At 45.2% G+C, this 24,171-nt stretch overlaps 1 protein-coding gene across 2 annotated transcripts in view; it reads right to left on the bottom strand.

The window, feature by feature from the left end:
* The window catches only part of LOC139057651 (cytochrome P450 3A8-like), a 90,138-nt gene that overhangs the window by 17,749 nt on the left and 48,218 nt on the right, over positions 1–24,171 (bottom strand). For both annotated transcript variants that reach the window (XM_070536260.1, XM_070536261.1), the window contains one exon: positions 12,741–13,033. In XM_070536260.1, coding sequence (XP_070392361.1) covers positions 12,741–13,033 — 293 coding nt within the window. The remainder of the gene's footprint in view (positions 1–12,740; positions 13,034–24,171) is intronic.

Here is a 24,171-nt window from a genome sequence, read left to right as displayed (position 1 = left end):
AAAAAGAAAGACGACTACAAACTGCAGCTTACCTCATCAAAGAATACGTCAGCTAACGGGGACTACAATGCTTCACCGAGAAATATAAGTTCATACAAGCCTGGAGAGGCCAGGGTAACCACACGGTCCCCACAGACTAAACACAAAAGCTCGAGGTGCACATCTAAGGAGGCCTCATACAAGAGAAGTCATTGCTCTGGGTGCTGGGCGTGGCATCAGTCTAACCAGTAGGCAACCCACACCCTGACGCTCCTCAAAACCAATGTCAAGGCGATATCACGCGTGATAGATAACCCGCGTAACATCAAAGAACAGAAGCCTAAGGAAGGGGACAGCCTCCGAGTGGTCAGAAGCCTGGTGCTGAGCAGAATCACATAGAGCCTGCCCTAATACCATCTTATACAATCTGCGACGAAACAGGCCGACACACGCTTGCAGATGGCTTTTAAGACCGCTCTCCACCTGCCGATGAGTACATTGACTGAGAAATTATTGGCACTTAAGGAGGCATTAAGGAGGGCCTTGTTGTATGTACTTCGACAGCAGCCGCCAACGACATGGGTGAATTTCACGGATTCAAAAGCAGCCCTACAAAGTATGTGGAACAGGCACAAGCTTTGCAATAATCAACCTGCAGCATTTGACATTGCTTATCTTCACCACAGGACTAAAATTACTGGGCATTGCATAAACTTCCAGTGGATACCTGGTCATGCCGGCATGTCGGGAAATGAAAGAGCGGATGAAGCTGCCAGAAATGGGCTCCTATACCGCAAGTTCAAAAGAACATTTTTTTACAAAAGCCAACGTTTCAAACATGGCAAAAATATGCCTATCAAGAAAAAGACCGCATCTGGAATCTGCCGCTTCACCAAGATAAAAGACTTGTTTTTTGCCGCAATTGAACACTCACAAAAGGAAGACACATAAAGACAACACGGCCTGTGACAACAACTGATTTATTTTGGACTGTGACCCAAGAATATATATATATATACATACACGCATGCGCTGGCTGTTCACAGATCTACGTTACCCAGCGGTCAAACAATCTAGTTTCCGATTTATAGAGCACGATAGATGTATCACTAATACAATTTGTACCTTTCTTTTTTTATATAGTAGGCTTCCATCAGCTCACGTGCTGAAGATAACTTCCTGGGTTACATTGACCCAGAGATGAGACCGAAAATTCCACAACCACTTCCTCGACACTTAGAGACATTGTACCATCGTCTTCGACTGAACGTGGTATACACGAACAATTATCTGTACCGCATAGGGCTTACCACTAACCCATAGTGTGATAACTGTCGCCACTTATAGACAATGGAGCACATAATACTAGAATGCCCCGCGTACCGTGACGAGAGACAATTTTTTGAACAACAAATGGACATGATTTGTCACGAACCGTTCACGTTACCGAGCACCTTAGGTTCAATGCCCGGCCCTTCAAAACTGCGACGGGTTTTGGATTTATTGTTCAAATACCTGTCAGAAATTTGTCTAATAGGAAAGCTTTAAAGATTGCACACTTCATATACAAAAGCCTAAATTTACCCGCCATGTCATTTCTAAATATTAGTATCAGGCCCAATCGGACATTTACTATTTATTTTTATCCGCTTTTTCTCCCACTCTCCTCTGGAATATTTTTAACCCATTCCGTAACCCTATACAGAGTAGCATGCCAGTGGTTCTATACGCGCCAGCAAAATTTTCTGTTTTTCTAGTAAAGAGTTCTCTCTCTCTCTCTCTCTCTCTCTCTCTCTCTCTATTGGTATTGGAGTTACCCAACCCCCTCAGCGAACTCAGATACCCTTCATGTCTCACAGCAACATAGACTTCGGCGGACTCGCCCGGGTCGACAGGTAATATGAACCTTGGGCTTCCACCCTACAACAACACGAATCCAAGTAACCTGCATGATGCCTCATCACGTCCAGTACAGGTATCAAGTTGCACCGATACCGCGCTACATGGACCCTATCCTACATTCCGGCAGTAGAAGAGCGAGCGCCCAGTACATAGAGAAAACATTCAGGTTCCGTACCACAGTCCGTTTTATGGACGCCGCCATGTACAGGACGAAGGACAAGGGAGCAGTGGCAGTGGTCTGCGACCAGTCAGACCACGTTACCTCCACTGCATCATCCCGCTCCTGCAAGATCACGGAAGCCTAACAGCTGGCCATCACGTTAGCCATTCACGAAGGCCAACACACAAACGAACCACTGACAATCCTCGCGGATTCCCTGCAGGCCTGCCGCAACTCCCTACAAGGAAGAATCGGAAGACCTGCCGCACAACTCCTCGCCCAAAATACTCCAGGAGGACACTGAGAACATGACCACTCAAAGCGTCATCTAGATACCGGGCCACGCTGGCATCACGAGTAACCTGCACGCCGACAAAGCAGCTCGAGGATTCGGGCATAACCGAGCACTCATCACGCAGACTGCAGATGACCGGGACACTGTCGACCTCGAGTATTCAGCCATCGTGAACTACCACACAGGGATTCGCTCACGATATCCACCACCCCATCAAAAACTAAAGACAGAGGATGCTGCTGCCTGGCGTAGGCTCCAGACAGGCACTTATATGAACCTACACATATTACGTCGTATACACTCCACAGCCTACAGGTACGAATGCCCTTGATGCGTGGCCACACCAAGCCTATACTGTCTATACTACATTACGTGGGAGTGCACGCTACACCCCGAACACCCCGGGGGAGCATTGGGAGGCACTGCTGTCCAGCTCCACCCTCCACAACCAGCTCAAGCTGGTCCAGATACCTGAGAAAATGGCAAGAGCCAGCGCAGCCCTGGGCTAGGGGCAGCGACCAGTAGCGATTACTCTGATTATTCTTGCAATAAAGATTATCTATCCTATCATATCCTTAACTTCAAGCCCATGCTCGACTGGATCTAAATGACGCCTGACGTGAACGCGTAGAAGGAAACGCAATAAGCGTCTTTGGTACTTTGAGGCCAAGCGTCATTTAGCTCACCTCAAGCCTGAGCTTCAAGCTAAGACGCATATCTTCATATAGGGACGAAATCCAGGGTAACCCATCTGCTCGGGAAAGTTCAAGGTGGGAAACATCCAGCGTGGACAAATTGCTGAAAAAGGAAAAAAAAAAGACGTTTCGGCCCCACTACGGGAGCCTTGTTCACAATCTCAACAAGGTTCTCATAGTGAATGTGAACCCGGCTCCCGTTGTGGGGCCCAAACGTCTTTTCTTCCTTTTTAAAGGATTGGTCGGCGCTCCATATTTCCCGCCTTAATAGAGGGGTAAGGCAAAACTGCAGTCAGGGACGTGAAGAGAGACCAGCAATATATAGAGACGCTGTTGGAATCGCAGTATATCACGAAGCCGCAGCGAAGGGCAGGGTGTGGAGGATAGCCCGCAGCCTGGGTGGATATACTGGCCGTTTGAGACTCAGAACACTCACTCCTTTCTGAAATTATTATGGAATAGTCCCGAAAAAGGTATCTATTTATTTAGGTACTGGAGCAATAGCGCACCATAAAAGCAACGGTAAGTTCATAAAGGCGGAGTGCCACTCAACAGCTGAAGCGAGTCAGTAAAATTGCTTTGTAGCAAAATCATAAGCTTCCCAAAAAGTCTCATTTGAATGATCAGCTATGCCGTGTGCAAGGCCACAGCTTTCTCCCTTTCAATGGCATGGCAGATAGCAAAGAACCCAAGAGCACAAAGACCACACATCCACCAATGCCTCTGGTACGGGTCTCATTTACCATTTTGGCACTCATCTATCATAACTGGCCCATCAATTCCCTTCGACACGAAACACTTGCTCTCATTCTTCCATGTGCATGCTCCATAGCCCGCAACCTCACAAACGTGGAGGAAGTTTCCCTGAAGACAATACCGGATGGGGTAACTGTCACTCTTGCTGTTATCTGCAAGTGAAAGGACTTCGTCAACGACGACGCCACGTGGTCAGGCTGTGCGACCCTGGCAGAAGACGCCGATCTGTACCACACGGTATGGACTTGCCCAGGCACAGGGCTAACACAGCAAACTGGGCGAGTTCGTGACGGAACATATTCCTAGGAGCGAGCAGCGCAACCCGGAAAGGACGAAAGGAAGCGGAACAGCGCTCGTATCGTCCATATTCTTTTGTCCTTCATCCGGGTTACGCTGCCCATCCCTAGGAATGTGTTCAGGTACAGGGAACAACCGGGAGCCCTTGCTGATATGGTCTGACCTCCACAGTGATCGGCATGCTCATGCCATGCTGACTTCAGCAAGTGCAGTCAAGATGACTGTCGCTAGAGAGCCTTACTGGACGGGCCACGATGTTGAGTTACAGTTATTGTTTACAGTTATACTTAATGGATTATAACCATTGCCATGGTAACTCTGTCCGCCATGCACATACGCAATGACTTTGAATTTATGGTGATCGCCCCTAGAATGAAGAGAATAACTCGAGCAAGCTTCCACTCAGAGCCATTTATAGTGCAAAGAAGTCAGATTAGACGGACGTTCTTCGGAGGCCAATGGAAACCACGTCTAGGTGCCCGTATACGCGCTAGCTGACGCAAAATGGCTTAGAACGCATTTTAACGTAGGTTGCTCACGAACATTCAAATAATGAGATAACTGCCGCGGTGGCCTAGCGGCTATGGTGTTGCACGGCAGAGGTCGCGGGGTGAAATCCCGGCCACGGCGGCCGCCTTTCGATGGCGGCTAAATGCAAAAAACGCCTGTGTCCCGTGCATTTGGGGCGCGTTAAAGGTCAAAATTATTCGGGAGTCCCCCCCTACCAAATACCCCACTACCACTATTTTAGCCTGCAACATCCTAGAATTTAATTCAAGTAATGAGATAACCCATTTATGAAAAGTCAAGGGCATTACGCGTGTTACTTCTGTCATGATTCCGACTCATAAAGCGGGGCATATATCGTATTCGCCGCGCTTCTCTTGGGCTGCGGAGAACTCTCGAGTCCACCTTTCGAACTGCGTTTTAAATTTTAAACACTTTTCATAGCTCTCGTATTGCCCTGGGGGAATTTTCACACTGCTACCGCTTAAGCCTACTGCAGCCGTTCTGCTCGTAGTGGCCTTGGGAACTTTTGAAAACGGCGGTACATACGACGGCAGTGCATATTCAAGTACAATCTTCAAAACGTTTACACGCTTTGGGGCGTATCTTGTCCCACAACAGTAATCGCCATCCGACTTGCCCGCATTTCCATTCTTTTAACGCTGCGAGCCCGGCACTTCCCAGTCATGAACGGCACATGCGTCATCAGCGTGACGCAGCATTCTCGACAGGAAAATAGCGAGCGCAGCATTTTCAAGAAAGGAAACGCAAGCAGAGCAGATGGCGATTATTGTTGTGTAACAAACATTCACCCCAAATGGTGCAACTGTTTTACACTCTAAGGAAGGTTTACAACCTTTGGGGGGTGTATTTGCTACACGATTATCGTCACCTTTCTTGCCGACATTTCCTTTCTCGAAAAGGCTGCGCTCGTTACTTTCCTGTCGAGAATGTTCTGCCATGCTGATAATGTGCATGCCGTTCGCGACTTGGAAGTACCGGGCTTGCAGCGTTAAATAAAGGAAATGCGGGCATGGCAGATGACGATTAACGTTGTGTGGCAACTATACAACCCAAAGGGTGAAACTGTTTTTAGAGTGTAAGAGTGCATGGCGTTGAGCGCAGCAGTCACCATGTTTACGGCTGAAATGATTGCGCTGCTTGCCTCTCATTAAAAAGCGATGACGCATGGGTAACGTTTTTTTTTGTTTTTATATTCTAGTCGCCGATTTGGTGTGATTTTTGGCCATTACTGAATACACAGGTTGTCCCACGTAACTTGAGCCAAACAGTAAAAATATGCAAATGCCACGTAGCTGGACAGGACCAAGGTAATACTTGCTGTCGCTCGGAGAGACCCAGATTTTTTTCATTCCACCTAATTAAAGAATTAGTCCTAATTAGTCAAATTGCAGAGCAACATGAAAAACTCCCCATACAGCTTTCTGTTCCACGGTGCGTGTTACATAAAAGTGTTTTTCCGAGCTTCAAAGTTCCCGGCGAGTACACGCAAAATTCCTCGAGCGGCCAGTAGCGGGTGTATTTAGAGTACAGTTGCGTGTATTTGCGGGATTCTTTCACGCTCGAAAAAACACTTTTATGTAGCACGTGTTCAGCAACAAATGGGAACTCTTTCGTGGTGCTCTACAGTTCTCTCATTCACGTTTTTCATCTAATTAGAATATTTGAAAAGTTCATAAATAATTAGGTCTAATTATATAGTTAAGCGGAATTTAAAAAAATTATCTGTATTTCTCCAGGCGACGGTAAACAACATTACCTTGGTTCTGCACAGCTACGTGACATTTGCATATCTTTAATGTTCGGCTAAAGTTACGTTGGACACCCTGTATATAGTGACGTGTTTATCCCTGTATATCCGACATTCATTAAGCAGTGTCAATTGACACTGCCGTCGGTTTCTCCTCGTTGCCTGGATACGCCATAATTTTTAAATAGTACGAAGCTTGCTCTGGCCACGCCTCCCCTTGACGTTTCCTTTATCTTTGTCGTTTAAACAACCTATGTAATCTGCTTCTTTCTTCCCAAGTTCCTCGGGCACATTCTTCGCGTTACGTCATGCACTCTCAGCATACCCCGACAGTGTTACCTTCTCCGAGCACATACCGGATCACATACCCACAGCACATTTTTAAAGGCACTGTTCTTTACATCACGAGGCTACAGTTTCGAATTTCGGTTCTGCCAGTGGGGCGGTCAAGCGACCCTTTATTGAATCACCTCGTCACAAAAGGCAAGCCTGTCTGTGTCTGTGCTTTATGCTGTCACGCATGATGCAGTATTTTGCCTTCCCGTAGCCCCTGGTTGCCACTTCGCGGTGGAGAAATTATGCTGGGATCACTGGATGCGCTGTATGTAGAGTAACCAGCAATTTGTCATTATAACAGCAGAAACACCATGAAGTCATTGAGTAAATACAACAAAGACGCTGAATACAGTATGAGCATACCAAGGATCTAATGACTGTAGCTGTAGATAACGGTATCAAAGATTTCTCAGCGCTTTGCAATGCACGCTTGAGAAGTATAATTACCTCGGTTACAGATTGCCTTGCACACAGCACTTTACAGGGAAGAACGCCGACAGAAAAGCCACTTACTCATCGCAGCTTACTGCGACTGTCATCAGAAGAAAGCATACTTTCTCGGGCCTTTAGTAAACGTCACGTTTTTCTGAGATGGGGTGGCCGCACAGCTGCGTCATGAACGATCACATTACTAGAGCCAAAAAGAGAGGCGAACACAACATAAAATGCGATAGAGAAGAGACATGAAAATTAAGTTGCTTTCCTCTCACGCGCCTATCACGCTTTCCTCTCACCGACCCTATCACTCCTTAATTCTATAGTATTATGCTTCCCATGCCTTCCACCTGAGGCCATTTCAGAAATACAGCCCGTCTTCATTGCGCTGGACGACGGACAACACGACGGAAGAAACAAAATGCTCTATAAAACGCAAACAAAGCTGTTTCCTTGAAGCACAGCAGTGTGTTTCCTAGCAGAAGTCATCAATTCAAACTCTAGTCGTGCGCAATGTCTACTTTTGCACCACTTGAACTGTGAAAGCATTTGTACTTCAACCGCTGCGAACATTTCACTATTTATACAGTGAAGAACAACAACACTACCTAGACGTAGTGAGTGCGCTGAACATCCGGACGGCTATGCAAACTCGCGGAAATGGAGTAACCATCCAGGAAGAAGTTCCTCGCGTAAAATTAATGACCGGCGTTCCGTTTCTATTTCTGTATTTATTTATTTAGTTTGATCTGTCATTGTGAGTGTTGTATTTCAATAGACGCGCACACATCACCATCTTGCGCATTAGTTAATAATGAATACACACCCACTCGTCCAGTTTTGAGTTCTTATGTCGGGCTTATAAGCTCGCTTGTGTCCTGGAATATCTGCATAGCTATGTATCCTGTCATTTAATTCTTGGCCATGTGCTTGCAAGTCGCGTGTCAATCTCCTGATTTTCCTGACAATCCCATGGGATGTGCAGGCCCAGACAGTTTCTGGTGAATCCATGCAGGTGTGCAGGGTGTTGTGCTGGGTGTAATTAGCACTACAAGTGCTGCTTTGACTGCGTTTAGTTGAGCTTTTCTAGGTGTAGGATGACCTGGAATGGTACTCAATTATATGGGGTTTAATTTTATGTAGTGTCATACTACTACAGTAAAAGCTCGTTAATTCGAACCGCAAGGGGAAGCCGCTTCAGTTCGAATTAACGAAAGTGAAGGAGAGCAACAGTACACTGCGATTTGGAAGCAGTAGGGCATGTCAGAATTTTGGCGTGTCAGAAAATGATGGCGTGTGCCACAGGCACACGCCATCTTCAAGTCGAAGCTCTGGGTCGGACTGTGCCACACCACCGATGTCCACCGAAACGAACGTTAGCCGAGGCTTAACACTATCACAATGATTCACGACGGCCGATACCTCCTAAGCTGAAAACAGAGGTGCATAACCGATGAAGACTGCCGAGACAAAGACGCTGAACATGTGAAGGGGGCGAAGGCCCTGATTCGTTGGCTCTTGATTGCAAGCGCAGCTGCGACGTACTTGATTCGCTGTGTTTTGGCGCTTGCCGTGCCATCTCCGCACAACATTAGCAGCTGTACAAGATTTGCAAAGCCTCCAAGATTCGCAACGGGCAAGAAGTCTTGGAGGTTACGTAGAACGGAGAGGCGGCAGCCGCCACTGCCTTCTGGCTGACCCCGCGTCGATTAGATTTTTTTCCGATTTTGCCTTCTCTCGCCGTTCTCTCCGTTTCGGAGGCAATACAGCCTTGTGTGTAGGCAGTAGGCGCTTTTCTCTGGCCGTGTGCCAGGTGAGCGTAGTTCGAATTATCCGTGAGGGAACCTTCTCGCGTTCGAATTAACGGACTTTTTTATACATAGACTTCTGCGGAGCTTGGCCGAACCAAATCGTACAGTTCGAATTATCCATAAATTCGAATTATTGAAGTTCGAATTAACGAGCTTTCACTGTATTACACTGCTATTGCCATATCAGTGTACTATATGTTCCTGATGTTTCCTTGCATCTTCATGATTACCAACCTCCTCTGTGTGTATGGCACTTGCATATAGTCTCCTGGCCTAATTGTGTGCCCCCATATTGCACGGTATTGGCCTGTTGTGTTTCAAGTTCAGGTGCTCCCGAGGTTGTTTGTGAACGGAGGGGTAGTCATCTTTGCATCTCATATGCTAGCTGGCATACTATCTGGGGACGAGGTTCTGAGCTCTTGAGGCAAAGAATTTGTGCTGCAGGCGGCAACCCTACTCTGTCTAGGTTCCTGTTCATTTGCTCTTTCTCATAGAGGTCTTCAAGCATGGTAAAGTCGGAAAGACCTGTTATTACCCGATGCCTGTATTCGATGAGTTGTCTTTTTTGTGCGCTGCTGGTAATTCACACCGTACAATACCTTGGGCACAAGCACAGCATCTGCGATTTCCCGTAGTATCCACTCGTCCACCCCCCATGATTTCAACATTATTCTTTTCACGAGGTGTAGAATTTGCGTCCAGGCATGGCACAATTGTTTCATCTACGCGCTGACTCTGCCGTCATGGTCTTATACTAGCTGAGGATTTGTTGATGTTGACTTGCAGTTATGTTTGTCCAGCTATGTGGAGCACAACGTGCAATCTGGAGTAATTCTTGATGCTAGTCTTTTTTCCGACGTCGATGTAAGCTGACTTATAAGAAAGCGAGAGGCCAGACTGGCCAAGAAAGTCTGCAGTGTTGTCGAGAGCTTGTTGCCTCATTCTTGATTTCTGTCTAAGGTAGCTTTCCCATAGACTGTCGTACACCATAGGATGTAGTACTTCTTGTAGTATGCCTGTGTTGTTGGTGCAGGTGAGCCAAATGTACCTCCAACTCTCACCTGGAATTTATCGTCTTTCAAAAAGTTACTGTTTAACTTAAGTGCTCTACCATAAATTCTTTTGCTAATCGTTCCTCTTATTAGAGTAGCATGAGGTACTGCTGTTAAAAGCCTCTTCACTCTCTTCATTCTTTCATAAGCGGTATTTCACAATGCCGCTTAACAAAGGTTATCTTCGTACTGTGTGTGCGACGTATTATGAGCATTCATGTCCTGACATTTATACATCTGTAGAACCAGCTTCCTGACAGAGTACTTGCTGTACCTGATTACGCTTGTTTGTGCAGTGCTGTTGAACAACGTATACTGGTGCAATGAATGTTTACACACTCGAATTATCACGAAGGATGGTTGTTTTACAATTGTGCCCTTTGCTTTCGATTGGTGTTAGATTTTGCATAAGCATGCCCCCCTATGCAGTAGTATTTGGAAGTATAAGGGTTCAATAAAAGGTGATGAACTAAATCTAAGTGCACAAGCTTTTTTTACCTATGACGCCCACTGAAATGCGACTTCCATGGCTGGCAATTCAACCCCTCGGCTTGTGTTAGCAGCAGAATGCTATAGCCACAGTGGCAGGTGAATAAGCTGAAGAACAATATTTTTGTCTATAGATTTTTTCTTTCCTGTATGTAAGTGAAATTTGCAAAAGCTTGTCATTGCAAAAAGGCAGTTTGTGGTCCTTTACTGAATAAACCACATATTCTGTATAGTTAAAATACAGGAATTTGTTCTAAAGTCCCCAGGTGACATGTTCTTGCAGGTAGCATGGTGTTTCCTTACTTATAAAGATAGTAATCACAGCAGATATAATTATATGGGTGTACACACTAATATATGCGATCACAAACTTATTAGAAACTTGTAAGGCATGCATGTTTCTGCACACTTGATTACTGTGAGCGTGCAAGAACTGCTTGTACTTAAAAGATTCAAAGTTTCACAGGAAGGGATGCAACTGGCTGACTTCACTGCACAGTTTTAATTTGCTTTTTTTTAACGTGTGGTTTTCTACTGTTTTATCCCCACAAGGACAGGCTGTTTGCCTGCTTTCCGCATTGTTGCACGATTTTTACATGACGGTGCAGGAGGGCACGTTTTCACCGTGCCACTATAGCAAACGAATAATTTACTTAATTTACTAGCTGTAGAGTTAATTACCTTTCAAAGCAAGTTTTCATACAGGTGCAGTAAGGATACGAAGTCCGCAATATATTCAATGTTTACTGGTTTCTGTGCAAGAAACAAAAATATCTCCAGAGAATAGGTGCAACTTAACGTGCATGTAAATTTCGAAAACAAATTGACGACGTTGTTTATTGACGCCACGGATTTAATGCCATCTTAGAAAATTCATTACGATAGCCTCCTACACTGTTGCTCTGACAAATTTAAAGATGGGGTAAGAAAATCTTTCAAGGTGCATCGGGAAATTCACGCTTGAAAACCGACAAGAAAATGCAAAGGTACCGCGTACAGCACAACGTTGAAACCTCGGGTAATTTGCTGTCTTGTCATTTGCCCTTGCCGAGGTTAAAATTGTTTAAGCTCCTCCGTGCACGCGATTTTGTATGCTATTCAACAAAAGAAAATTGTGAAGACCCCAAGTGGCCATGTCGTCTCGTGGCAAATCGCATAGGTGTACGAAGCAAGCGTGAACATGCACTTCATTTGCTGCGTATCGTGTCACCGCACGCGTGGATGTGGGAGAATAGAATCTGCGGTACAAGTTTTTTATTCTCCCTTCGCGTACGTACCGAATTTTGTAATCCACATCTATGCACATTGCACTTGTTGAGGGAGACGCCATTTCCCAAAACAAACCAGCGAAATAGCTCTCCGCTCAATTTCGACGGAAAGTCGCAGCGATCGCTGCGACGGTGCGGCTGTGCGATCAACCGGTTGGTCGTAGCCGAAAATCGGGAGTCGGCAGTGCGACTGCGATTTCCGCCGCAAACGATCGAAATCGCACTTCCGGTGCGACGAAAATCGCATCATGTGAAACAGGCTTTAGGCGCCCGTGCCTGCGGCGAGCATTGGCGTCGGCGTAACAGAGTGAACGAGCACGGCGAAGGATGATAAATCGAACGCGGAGCGTACTGGCGGATGGCAGACTGCGATAGCGAAGAGAGTGCGAGGAGGAAAACGGAGGAGGAGGGTGCAGCGGAACGATGAGGCGGAAAGCGGAGGACGAAGGCCTGGCGAAAGCATGAGAAGAAAGGCGTGATGGCGCGCCAGACATGGCTACGAGATGGCGCCAGAGTTGCACGCGTAGGTTGGGAGGTCTGTCGATGGCGGCTGCTGTAATTCGCGCACATGCGTCAACAACGCGCTTCTCGCGATCTCCCGATTAACGAGGCAGTCGCGCCACACTTCGCTCCACTTGCAACGTGCCAGCCAATCTATCGCGAAATGAAAACACGTACAGAGCCGCGCTCAAATTTCACATTAGGGAGTATCGCAATCGTCGGTGATTTTTTTAGATGCTGCAACGAGGTGGACTTGAGTATGCGGACTTCCTTCTTTTCATCATCCCTACTTTTCCTTCTTGTCCCCTTTCCCCAGTGCAGCGCATCAGGTCACAGCGAAGAAATTTGTCTCTTTCTCTCTACACAGGAAATAGGGCCGGGGTTCCCGTGTTTTCTATTCCGCTAGAGCGACGCGGCCTGCTGCGACGCTCCGAGATTCACGACGGACGTAAATAGCATCTCCGTAAAGAAGTACCGTCTTCTCACCTGCCAGTATCGCTGCTCGAGCTCTCGGCCCCGTTCTGTGCCTCGAGCATCAGCTGGAGCATGTCGGTGGAGGTCGCATTCCGCTCTCGTCGTCGCTGCTCGATGACATGGCTCAGGTTGTCGGTCATGCGGCGCATTACTTTGTAGTAGTCGCTCAGCCGGTACAGCGAGGAGATCACGAGCCGCAACACCGGAAACCGGATGGCGTTGCACACCGCGGCACTCTCGGCCTCCTCGAAGATCTTTCGAACTCCCAGTAGGAGTGGGTCATTGGGGTTCTTCTGGCAGTCTACCTGCATAGTGAGTCGCGTCAGCGCCATATTCAGCTCAACATCGAACCTTAATTTTGCATTTCAATTTGTTTTTATATTTGTATACACCCCGTTCACCTTGTTTGTTCCACCTCGTAAGACACGTGGTCCTGAAACACGACAGCTTCAGTTGCATTATCACCGCGGAAGGGAGCGCTGGTTCAGTCTGCGGACGAGCAAGACGTGGCTCAATGCCAACGAATCATGTCGCAGCCGCTGTCGAGCTGCTTCCAGGACGCCTCGTTGCAGCTCAGTCACGTCCATGTGCATGCGTGTTGACTAGGCGATCCATCCCGTCCTGTCGCGTCAATTCCCCTTTAGCAGCGATCATTTTTCGTGTTCAACCGTACAGTACACATTTCAGCTTCCTTACAGAAGCCATATGGTGTCATACCTCGAGCAACCCATTGTTCGACTGGTTGTATTAAACAAGTGCCGCAAAGATTCTAACAAGTTCCAACTACAGAGCTTTCTAGGAAAATCTGTAGAGGAAACTATGGCGCAAGCGCCAACGAGAGCTGCAAGCTTCGTGCTACAGTCGGATATTAGATCAGTCGGTTATCCTACGCAGCTACACGGGCAACCTCATTGCCAAGCCTCCGTGAGCAACATGATGGTCTGGCGGAGCCGTGGCAGTATGTCTTCTCAGGAATGAGATTGATAGAATACACGACGCTGTCATAGACAGTGTAGACAGACATACTTATGAAACATGCGTGTCCACAGCGGGGCAGTATTACAAATATTTGTGCACCGTGGTGATTTGGTTTAGGATGTTGCAAAAAAGAAATTTCTTTACCAAGTTACTTTAGAACGCGAATTTGAATTGGCGGGAGGCAATTGTTCTTTTGAAAAGCTGGAAGTCGGATCTATTTTTTTTCCTATCACATCCTCTGTTTCTTTTTGGAAAAGGCAGAGGATGTTTGCGTATGAAGGAAACGATGAGCCAGTAAATCATATTGACCGCAAAAAAGACGGGGACAGAGGAAGGAAACACGTAAACAGCACGGGCGGTAACTCGGTCAACTGATGGGAGGCACGTCTAGCAGCCTTCAAATCCTTTTCCGCATGCCATTCTGTAGCTTTAGTAAAGCATATGATGCGAAGCCAATCGTTGAGCAGTCTAACTTGCCGCCACAACTCTGCGCGGAGAATTTTGCATAGGCGCTTGATGTGACCCCACGACGGAACGACACACCCGAACAGTGCACTCACTTCCAAAGGGATCAGGCCGCGCTTGATACAGAAGCCAATGAATCTTGCTCGGCAGGTAGTCGCCACGATGTAACTGATGAGGGATTCTTCGTTTGGGGACACGACGGACGAGGGAACACAGAAAGAGGGGCCTGCGGAAAAGGATTTGAAGGCTGCTAGACGTGCCTCCCATCAGTTGACCGAGTTACCGCCCGTGCTGTTTACGTGTTTCCTTCCTCTGTCCCCGTCTTTTTTGCGGCCAATATGATTTGCAGTAAATACCAACTAGGCCACACTGAAGTTCTTCTGAAGCATATATCTCGTACAGTTGGTCCCTCTTTCTGTGTTCCCTCGTCCGTCGTGTCCGCAAACGAAGAATCCCTCATCAGTTACATCGTGGCGACTACCTGCCGAGCAAGATTCATCGGCTTCTGTATCAAGCGCGGCCTGATCCCTTTGGAAGTGAGTGCACTGTTCGGGTGTGTCGTTCCGTCGTGGGGTCACATCAAGCGCCTATGCAAAATTCCCCGCGCAGAGTTGTGGCGGCAAGTTAGACTGCTCAACGATTGGCTTCGCATCATATGCTTTACTAAAGCAACAGAATGGCATGCGGAAAAGGATTTGAAGGCTACTAGACGTGCCTCCCATCAGTTGACCGAGTTACCGCCCGTGCTGTTTACGTGTTTCCTTCCGCTGTCCCCGTCTTTTTTGCGGTCAATATGATTTGCAGTAAATACCAACTAGGCCAAACTGAAGTTCTTCTGATGAGCCAGTAGTTGGCTTGAAGCCAAAATTCTGCAATAGGCTTTTTCAACCCAATTTTGGACATGACAATTAACTCTGCGTCAGTTAGATTTGACCAGATAGAAGAACACAATAAATGCTTCTATTTCTTGTACGATTTCAAGGAGCCGGATAGCGTTCTCCGAGAGGCATCCTTGTCATCCTGTTTGAACGTGAAAGCACTCCTAACTTGTGAAAATAGGCGAAGTGAGAATAATGGGCTTGATCTTTGCGACGAGTTCACAGCGCTTTCGGGAATCTTTAAAAAAAGGCATCTCTACACAGAAGTACTTGACTGCCTCTTGAAATATTACTTCGCTCCAAATGTCACCCCCAGAATACACATTCTCTTAAGTCAATCACAGTCGTGCCTGGAGAAAGAATGGGCTCAAAGCTGAACACCATAAAAACTACATCCGCTCCGCAATATCACAAAATAGATTAGTGGGTCTGGCAATGCTATCAACAGAACAGGAGCCTGTCGCTGAGATAAATTTTTCTCCGACCTTAAGAGATTTTGTTTCTTGAAAAGCTTTTTTGATTCCTCCCAAAGACGAACATACACAGTGCCTCGGTACATTTACGACAAGCTTATATTACGCCGTTCTTCATTGTCATGTGACACTCGCAACGTCTTTACGTGTTTGTTCAAGCCCATAATATGTTATGACTATATTTTGACTTCGGTAGTACGCACAGTTCCGACTTTTGATGTTGATGCCTTACATCGGTAGTACGTTACATTCCGTTCCATTTGACTCCCATATTTATCGATATTCTTACTTCTTCCGAGCATCTGTATTATGGTGTGGGCAGCTTGGCAACAGCTACGGAATGCCGCCTAAATGCTGTTTCTTGCTTATGCAGTTTGCCAGTCTTTTCCTCAGAACCGTCGTCCCTGCTGCTGCCTTCACGCGGCTGACTGCACCATCACCGGTGCAATTGCACGTGGCTGAGATCGAGGAAGCTGCGCAGGTCTGCACTATCGCCTACGTGTGTCTTGGGTGCCGGCCATCGATCCGCTCATCACTGCCGCTAGACACCGCCCTCAACGTTGCCATTCCTGACAAACCAATCATCAACCCTCCCAGCTCAGCGACATCATCAGGCAGGGGTTTAAAAGCCCTGTGTGCGGTTCTCCTCATCAGTGGGCAGCTTGGCAACAGCTACGGAATGCCGCCTAAATGCTGTTCGTTGCTTATGCATGTATTTTACCGCAAAAATGCTCATTGTTTAAAGTCCGACGATCGTTTTCTGCTGTTGCTGTGCTGCCTACAGCCACTTTTTTTTCATGATGTATGCTCTGTTATGTTGACGGCCCTCAACCGCCTTCTCTTGAGTGGTGATATCGAGCTTAACCCTGGACCTACTACGGGAACCCGGTCGACTAAATCTACTAAAAAGGGTCGCGCTTCTTTGGGCTATTCAAGCCGCTCTACTAATTCGCCGAGGGCTTCTAATCCTACTGGAGAGCCGGTGGTTGAGGAAGCATTGTCGAACTCTGATAATCCTATGCTTGTACAACTTTTGACTGAAATATTGACTAACAATAACAACATGGCTCGCGACATTGCACAGATAAAAAGTTCTGTTGGTATGCGCTTCGAGGCACCTGAATTGCGCATTTCCGCTGTTGAAAAGGCATTGGCCATCCCTGCTTCACGGCCTGACCATGGTCAATTACATAACGAAATAAGTGCACTGAAGCGTTCAGTCTCTGAGTTGACTGGAAAGAATGAAGATCTAGAAAATCGGTCTAGGCGGAACAACATTATTTTACATGGCTTATTGGAAACTGTTGATGAAACTCATGATTCCCTTCTTTCTAAAATATCTGAATTATTTCAACAGAGTCTTGGTATTCAATGTCCTCGCATCGAACGCCTCCATCGTTTGGGAAGAGCTCGTGAAAACCATCCACGCCCGGTAATTTTGAAAATGCTTGATTTTAATGACAAGCTTACTTTGCTGAAGAATGGTTTTAAGCTTACGGATTCCGGACTTAGGCTTTCTGATGACTTTTCACCCAGAGTTCGTGGAATTCGGAAGAAACTATGGGAGGCGTCCAGTCAGCACCGCAACAATGGGTCTTCTGTTAAGATTAGGTTTTACCATATTTTCATTGACAACATTCGGTATAACTGGTGAGATTCCACCGACTCCCTTGTAAAAATCTCTAATCGTCGCAACTTTTCTAAGACAACAGGTCCCGCATCACAGTCAGCAACAGCTTGAACTTCAACAGCCCAAAGAGACCTTACCATTATGAACATCAACGCTAGAAGTATAGCTAATAAATTTCCCATTTTTCTTGCGCTTGTTTTGTCCTATTCACCTGACATTATTGGTATCACCGAAACTTGGCTACATGCGGGTATTCATGACTCGGAGTTTACACCACCAGGTTACGTCACCGTGCGAAATGATCATCATAATCAAAGAGGTGGTGGAGTTGCATTGCTTTTTCGCTCCGATTTCAATTCAAAGTTCTCTTCTCTCCGCTAGAAATAGAATCAGTCTGCTGCAGACTTTACTACGGTAAACAATTCTTAAACGTATGCGTTTTCTATCGTCCCTCTAATAGTTCGTTGGAAACTCTTGACAACCTGGACCAACTTTTACTGCAAGAGAATTTAGTTTCCTCAAATTTCGTCTTACTGGGTGATTTTAATGCTCACGGAATCGACTGGACGTCTCTCTCATTTTTTGATCATGGTAATGCAATAAACAGGAAATTTGTTGAATTATCGTTATCTCTTGGCTTAAAGCAGGTCGTTCACAGTCCCACCCGTGGTGACGCAGTACTGGATTTGATTTTTCTAAGCACTGATTTTGCCAAGACGGGTTACAAGTACGAAATAATTGATGGTATCTCGGATCACAATGCTGTTTTTCTATCTGTAAACCGGCCAATCCATAACCAAAGCTTTACGCTGTCCACGTTTCGAGACTTTTCCAGAGCTGATGACGTCCGTATCACGGATGAACTATCCAATAATTTCGATGCATTTTTGGCACTTGGACTATCTAGTGACGTTGATGCGCTCGTGGCGTGTTTTGAAAGCATAGTAAAATCATGTATATATCGATTCGTTCCTTTGAAAACTAAGAAAAAAACATTAACCTTCCCTGGATGAACCGAGAACTGCTGCACTTATCGCGACGTGCTGGTAGACTTCGCACTAAACGCTCGAATAATCCTGAGGCATGCGTTTTGTACGCTCAGGTAAAAAATGAACTTCAGAAAAAAACCATCTCGGCCAAAAATTTCTTCTATCATATGTTCAGTTGCCGAAACTGCTCAAGTCTAACCCCCGTAAATTCTGGTCTTTCATATCTCCTGGCTCTTCTTCTTCCACATCTTTTAAAATCAACAACAGTGTTGTTAACGATCCATTAGAGATTTCAGAAGCATTTAATACATATTTTCAGTCAGTATTCGCCTCGGATGATTCCAGTCATTCAACATTTGCAACTAACGATTCATATGCAATTGATGATATCAACATTAACCTAGAAGGTGTTTTGAATCTCATACTAAACTTAGATACTAAAAAGCCAGCCGGCCCTGATGGAATTCCGAATTCCTTTTTAGTATGATTCTCGCTATGGACATCTAAATATCTGTTTATTATATGTCAGAAGTCCTTTAATAGTGGCGTTGTGCCTTCTTCCTGGAAAAGAGCTAAAGTACTACCTTTGTATAAATCTGGTGACAGGCAGCTTTCATCTAACTATAGGCCCATTTCTTTAACTGCAACCTCATGTAAAATACTAGAACACATAATCTATAAGCATATAATACTGTTCCTTGAAGATAATAACCTATTGAACAGCTTTCAGCACGGCTTCAGACGCGGTTTTAGTACTGTAACACAACTTACGGAGTTCACTCATGACCTTTCCCATTACATCGACTTAGGTAATCAGATTGACACCATTTTCATTGACCTTAGCAAAGCTTTTGACACTGTACTACATTCTAAATTGCTTTTGAAACTCCATAATATTCTAAATAACCCTCAGTTAGTCTCTTGGATTTCCAGTTTCCTTTCTTTGCGTTCCCAATTCGTGTGCTATGATTCTGCGGATTCGTCGGTAGTCGACGTCACCTCAGGAGTCCTACAGGGATCCGTACTTGGCCCTCTACTATTCTTATTGTTCATTAACGACCTTCCAAACCACGTTACTTCAAAAATACGCCTCTATGCAGATGATTGTGTTATGTACAGCCCAGTTGACTCACTCGCTGATCATCAGCGCCTTAAAGATTCCTTTGTTTCATTTTGTGACTGGTGTGCTACTTGGAAAATGAGCATAAATTTTGATAAAACTTTTCTGATGTCTTTTACTCACAGACACATGCCCGTATGTTATGATTATATATGCAACGGTGTACCACTAACACGGGTTTTTCAATAAAAATAGTTAGGCGTCATTTTTACACCCACCTTGTCTTGGTCTAAACATACCGATTACATTTGTAGTAAAGCGTTAAAAAAACTTGGTTACATCCGCCGGACGTTGTCTCCTGCTCCGAGGGACACTAAATTAGTAGCATATAAAACACTGATTCGCCCAATTTTAGAATATGCTTCTTCCGTATGGAGCCCATATAAACAATGTGAAATTAATTGTATTGAGTCTGTCCAGAGGAAGGCTATTCGTTTGGTTTACCGTCGCTTCGACCGAGACTTTTCACCGTCAGCTGCTCTTACGGAATTAAGCCTCCAGTTTCTTTCTAGGCGGCGGCACATAGAATCTCTGAAGATTTTCTATTCTTATAAGAACTCTCTTTGTCACCTATCAGATCCCTCCCTTTTAATGCCTGCTTGCCCGACTTCAACTAGAGCTTATCATGCCTCTAATATCAGACCACTCCATCCACGCACTAACACTTTCAAATACAGTTTTTTTCCCCGCATGATTGAACAGTGGAATTAGTTACCTGCCGAAGTTCGTTTGTTACCCATTTCTCAATTTTTAAATGCTATTGCTGATGTATAGTTCCGTCACATCTGTATATTTCTATGTTCTTGTTTCTCCATATCATAATCAGTTTTCTTCGCATGTAAACCCACTCCTGCCATAGCCCTAACTGGCTGCAGTATGTATAAATAAATAAATAAATAAATTACAATATCATCGAGTGATGCTGAAGGTACGAGCCGCCGCGAGCACGACGACGAAGTGTGTCTGTGCCTTTTGCCGCGAGCGAGTGTCGGCCTGGCGATCTGCCAGCTCCAGTGTAAATAACCTGCATATAGCCTCTTTATTCTGTGTCTTTCCACACGTAACAGTATTATTATTTTCTGGTTTTAACACATATAAATGTATGAGAACCCCTCCTCAGCGCAAAATGAATTCCAGTTCTTTATTTTTCCCTCTTTTCTATGACTGATTGTTAGCAGAATAATGAAATGACACCCGGAAATTTTCGCACTGTCTCAGAAAGTGAAGATCTCATTTCGATGTCAGAGGGCGGAGAGGGGCCGCTTCTCCTTCTGGTCCATAAGCGCTAACAATAAGTAGATTTTTTTTTTACCGACCACGTAAGAGTAATGTGTCGAGGAGGCCCAGTGGTACAGCAAGACCGAACACCAAAGATTTAAAGGTGTGGGAACGGCGAAAGCATCCCCGGAGCACCGGCACGCGCACGATGACACGGTGCAACCTGAAAAGCGCTGTTCTAAGCTCGCCGCTTATTTGGACTGAAGCGAAACGGCACAACCGACTACGAGACACATATCACAAGTCTTGTAATATCGGAGGGCACAATACAATAAAAAAATGTAATATGAAATAAAATCTGCGAACAAGCAAAGGTCGGTAAAAATTTCATTATCCTGATCATACCAGTAAAAGTAATTTCCTTGTCATGTGGCAACGTACGACTGTTCAGGATTAGCATGTGTAGCTTCAGTCTCCAGTGGTCGCTGACGGCGAAAGCGACGATTAACAAGAAATCACTCACTTGATTATTTTTTGACAAAGCTGAGGACACGTGTTTGTGTAACAGAAGCGAAGCCTCGCATTCGTCAGGGCATCCGGCTTCACGAAATATTTCGTGATAAACGTAATGAAAAGCAATGTGAAGAGCACAATCATGACGAGCTAGGCTGAAACCTTGTGTCCCTCTATTCCGAAGTGCTCGCTCAGGCACTACAATCACAGGCTCTAGGTTTCGGCGCAGTTAGATTATTGTTATGAGGTCTCACTCAATTGATCAAAGTGCTCAGGAACCTATACGGTATTACCATGAAGCTCAAATTTTCCAAGGACGTTTCCAAACGGGTCTTTTTTTTTGAAATATTGATCAAATCCAGATTGATACCTGTGTTCGTTCAAAAAATTTGATTTTTTAGCAGCGTTGCCCATTCCGTTACGCAATGCCGAGCAGACGTCCATTGCAAGAGGGCGCTAGGCATCTCCAGTGCCTCATCTATGGGGATTTCTGTGCGCGCAGAACCAGCCTCAAGTTCCAAGGAAAGCCCGTTCACCCTTCCCTTGGAGGAACCGCTGCCTCACGCCGGGGAATCAAGGTCACACTTACAAACGCCTTCTACGTCAGACGCATTGCCCTAAATGCCATCGAATGCCTGTAGATGAGGTGATCAAAACGAGAACAAGGCGAAAGCAGGAGCCACTGTTTCGACAAGTGGACTTGTCTTCTTCAAAGTGACAATGCTTTCCTCGCCACATTACATGTATTTATTTTATTTATTTACAGAATACGGCAGACCGGATTGGTCCAAGCAGGAGAGGGTACATACATTTGTTAGTAAGCACTATGCCTTAGGATCAGCAACAATGGTGAAGTTACAATTTACATCCAGAAAATATAACAAAACTAAACAAGGTTACAAAGCAAATACACTTTGTGAGGGTACATGCCCCAAACACAGGTACATAGACAAAGAAGCACACTATGCACAGCTAATAAGTAATCATCATTTCTAACCATGCATATACATACATACACATACAGGCTCTTAAAAAGTTGAAGAAAGGAGAGGTGGGTCATGAAGCAGGGAATTCCAGTCGGACATTGTTTCCGGGAAAAATGAAAGTTTGAAGAAATTTGTGCGGGCAAACATTGGCTTGATGCTATGACTATGTTTATGTCGTGAGGGTCTGGTTGTGTCCCTTTTGAAGTAGTCCTGTGGCTGAATACCTAGTTTCTGAAAATACAAGGAGTGATGAAAGCGCAGATGGGTAGCCTTTCTTCTTCCAGCCAATGGCTCAAGGGCTGCCTGATATAACATGGTGGACGGAGAGTCCCTTCGCTTATACCGGTTATATATAAACCTTACTGCTAATCTCTGGATTTTTTCTAATTTATCTATGTTGTTGTGGTGTGCGGGTCCCATACTATGCTGGCGTATTCAAGAGTAGGTCTAACAAATGATTTGTACTCCTTGAAGTCTAAGTACGCTTGAAGAATTGCCTAATTTATGTTTTAAGAAACCTAGCTTTTTCCTTGCAGAGGAGCAGATGTTGGAGATATGGGGTGACCATTTAAGATCACATGTTAAAGTCACGCCCAGGTATCTGTATTCTTCCACTTGACTAATTATGTTGTCCCCAATGCCATACGTAAATTTCATTTTGCTGATCTTATTCGTAGCACATAAATAAACGGTTTTGTCATAATTAATTGTCATATCCCACTTATTGCACCAGTCTGCAAGGAGCTGCAAGTTCGAATTCAGGACAAGTTGATCGGATACAGAATGAATGCTTTTGAAGATAATGTAGTCATAGGCAAATATCCTGGCCGACGTGCTTAGTTCCAGAACACCTCACAGGTCGTTAATATACATATTAAATAGAACAGGCCCCAAGACTGAGCCCTGAGGAACACCTGAATGAACATCTAAGAAGAGGGAGCTGTTGCCATTAATTTCCACATATTGTTTTCTATTTTGTAAATATGGCATAGCCCAAGCGATGATATCGGAAGGGATACCCATTTCTTTCATTTTGGTTATTAATCTGGAGTGAGGAACCCTACCAAACGCCTTGGAGAAATCCATAAAAATTATATCTACCTGACCGCCACTGTCGAGAGTTTTTGTTAAATTATGTACGGTATCAATTAGTTGTGTAGTAGTGGAAAAACGTTGCCGGAAGCCATGTTGCCTGTTGCTAATTATTTCATTCGTGTCTAAAAACCTGATAAGGTGTTTGAGTATAATATGCTCCATTAGTTCGCAAGGAATAGAGGTGAGAGATATTGGGCGGTAATTATTGATTTCCGATAGATTTCCTTTCTTTAATACAGGCACAACACGCGCAACACACCAGTCGTGGGGTGCCACGCCTGATAGGTGGGGTTTTTCTTAAGGGGAGAGGGTGTAAGGCGGGTCGGTGCGGCAACAAGGGAAGGTGTGCTAGAGTGTCGAATTGAGAATAAAGGAATGCTGTGCACAAGGCCATGACCAGGGCCATCCCCCCTCCCCAACCACCCCCCCCCCGTCTGTCAAACACGTGTCAACGCACGCGTGTTAGCTGGCGTGTCAACGGCGTCTGACACGCCGGCTGAAAACTAAAAGGAGGAAAGGAAAGAAAAAAAAACGGTTACGCCAAGAGACCAAACTCCGTGTTGTTGCCTATAGCTTGAAATTTAGCATAGCGAATAAAATTCTAAAGCTCCGTTTGAAACGTTTATGCCTCTTGGTTGCAATGTCTTGAACTTGTGGATAAGGTATGATTCTCTGTATTTTCTTTCTCGTTCAGAACGGAAATCTGACTGTACGATGTAGAATTTAAGTTCATCAAAGTTATGACCTGGTTGGTTGACATGCTCGGCGACGGCTTTGGGAAGCTTTTTAGCTGTGTCCGTGCGATGCCCGTTTAATCTGACGTTCATTGACTGTCCTGTTTCACCGATATGATATATATATATATATATATATATATATATATATATATATATATATATATATATATATATATATATATATATATATATATATATATATATGTCTATATGTATATATATGGAGAGAGAGAGAGAGATAGAAACAATACACCATGCCATGCCATGGCATGACGAGTCGATTCATGGTTTGATCAGATTGAAGCCGCAAAGCAGCACACGGGTTATGAAAGTCACCACAAGGTGGAGGGCTGCGGATTCA

The sequence above is a fragment of the Dermacentor albipictus genome, chromosome 3 (assembly GCF_038994185.2).
Source record: "Dermacentor albipictus isolate Rhodes 1998 colony chromosome 3, USDA_Dalb.pri_finalv2, whole genome shotgun sequence".
Classification (NCBI taxonomy): domain Eukaryota; kingdom Metazoa; phylum Arthropoda; class Arachnida; order Ixodida; family Ixodidae; genus Dermacentor; species Dermacentor albipictus.
The sequence above is the reverse complement of the archived record's forward strand: the minus strand, read 5'-3'. Positions and strand labels throughout refer to the sequence as shown.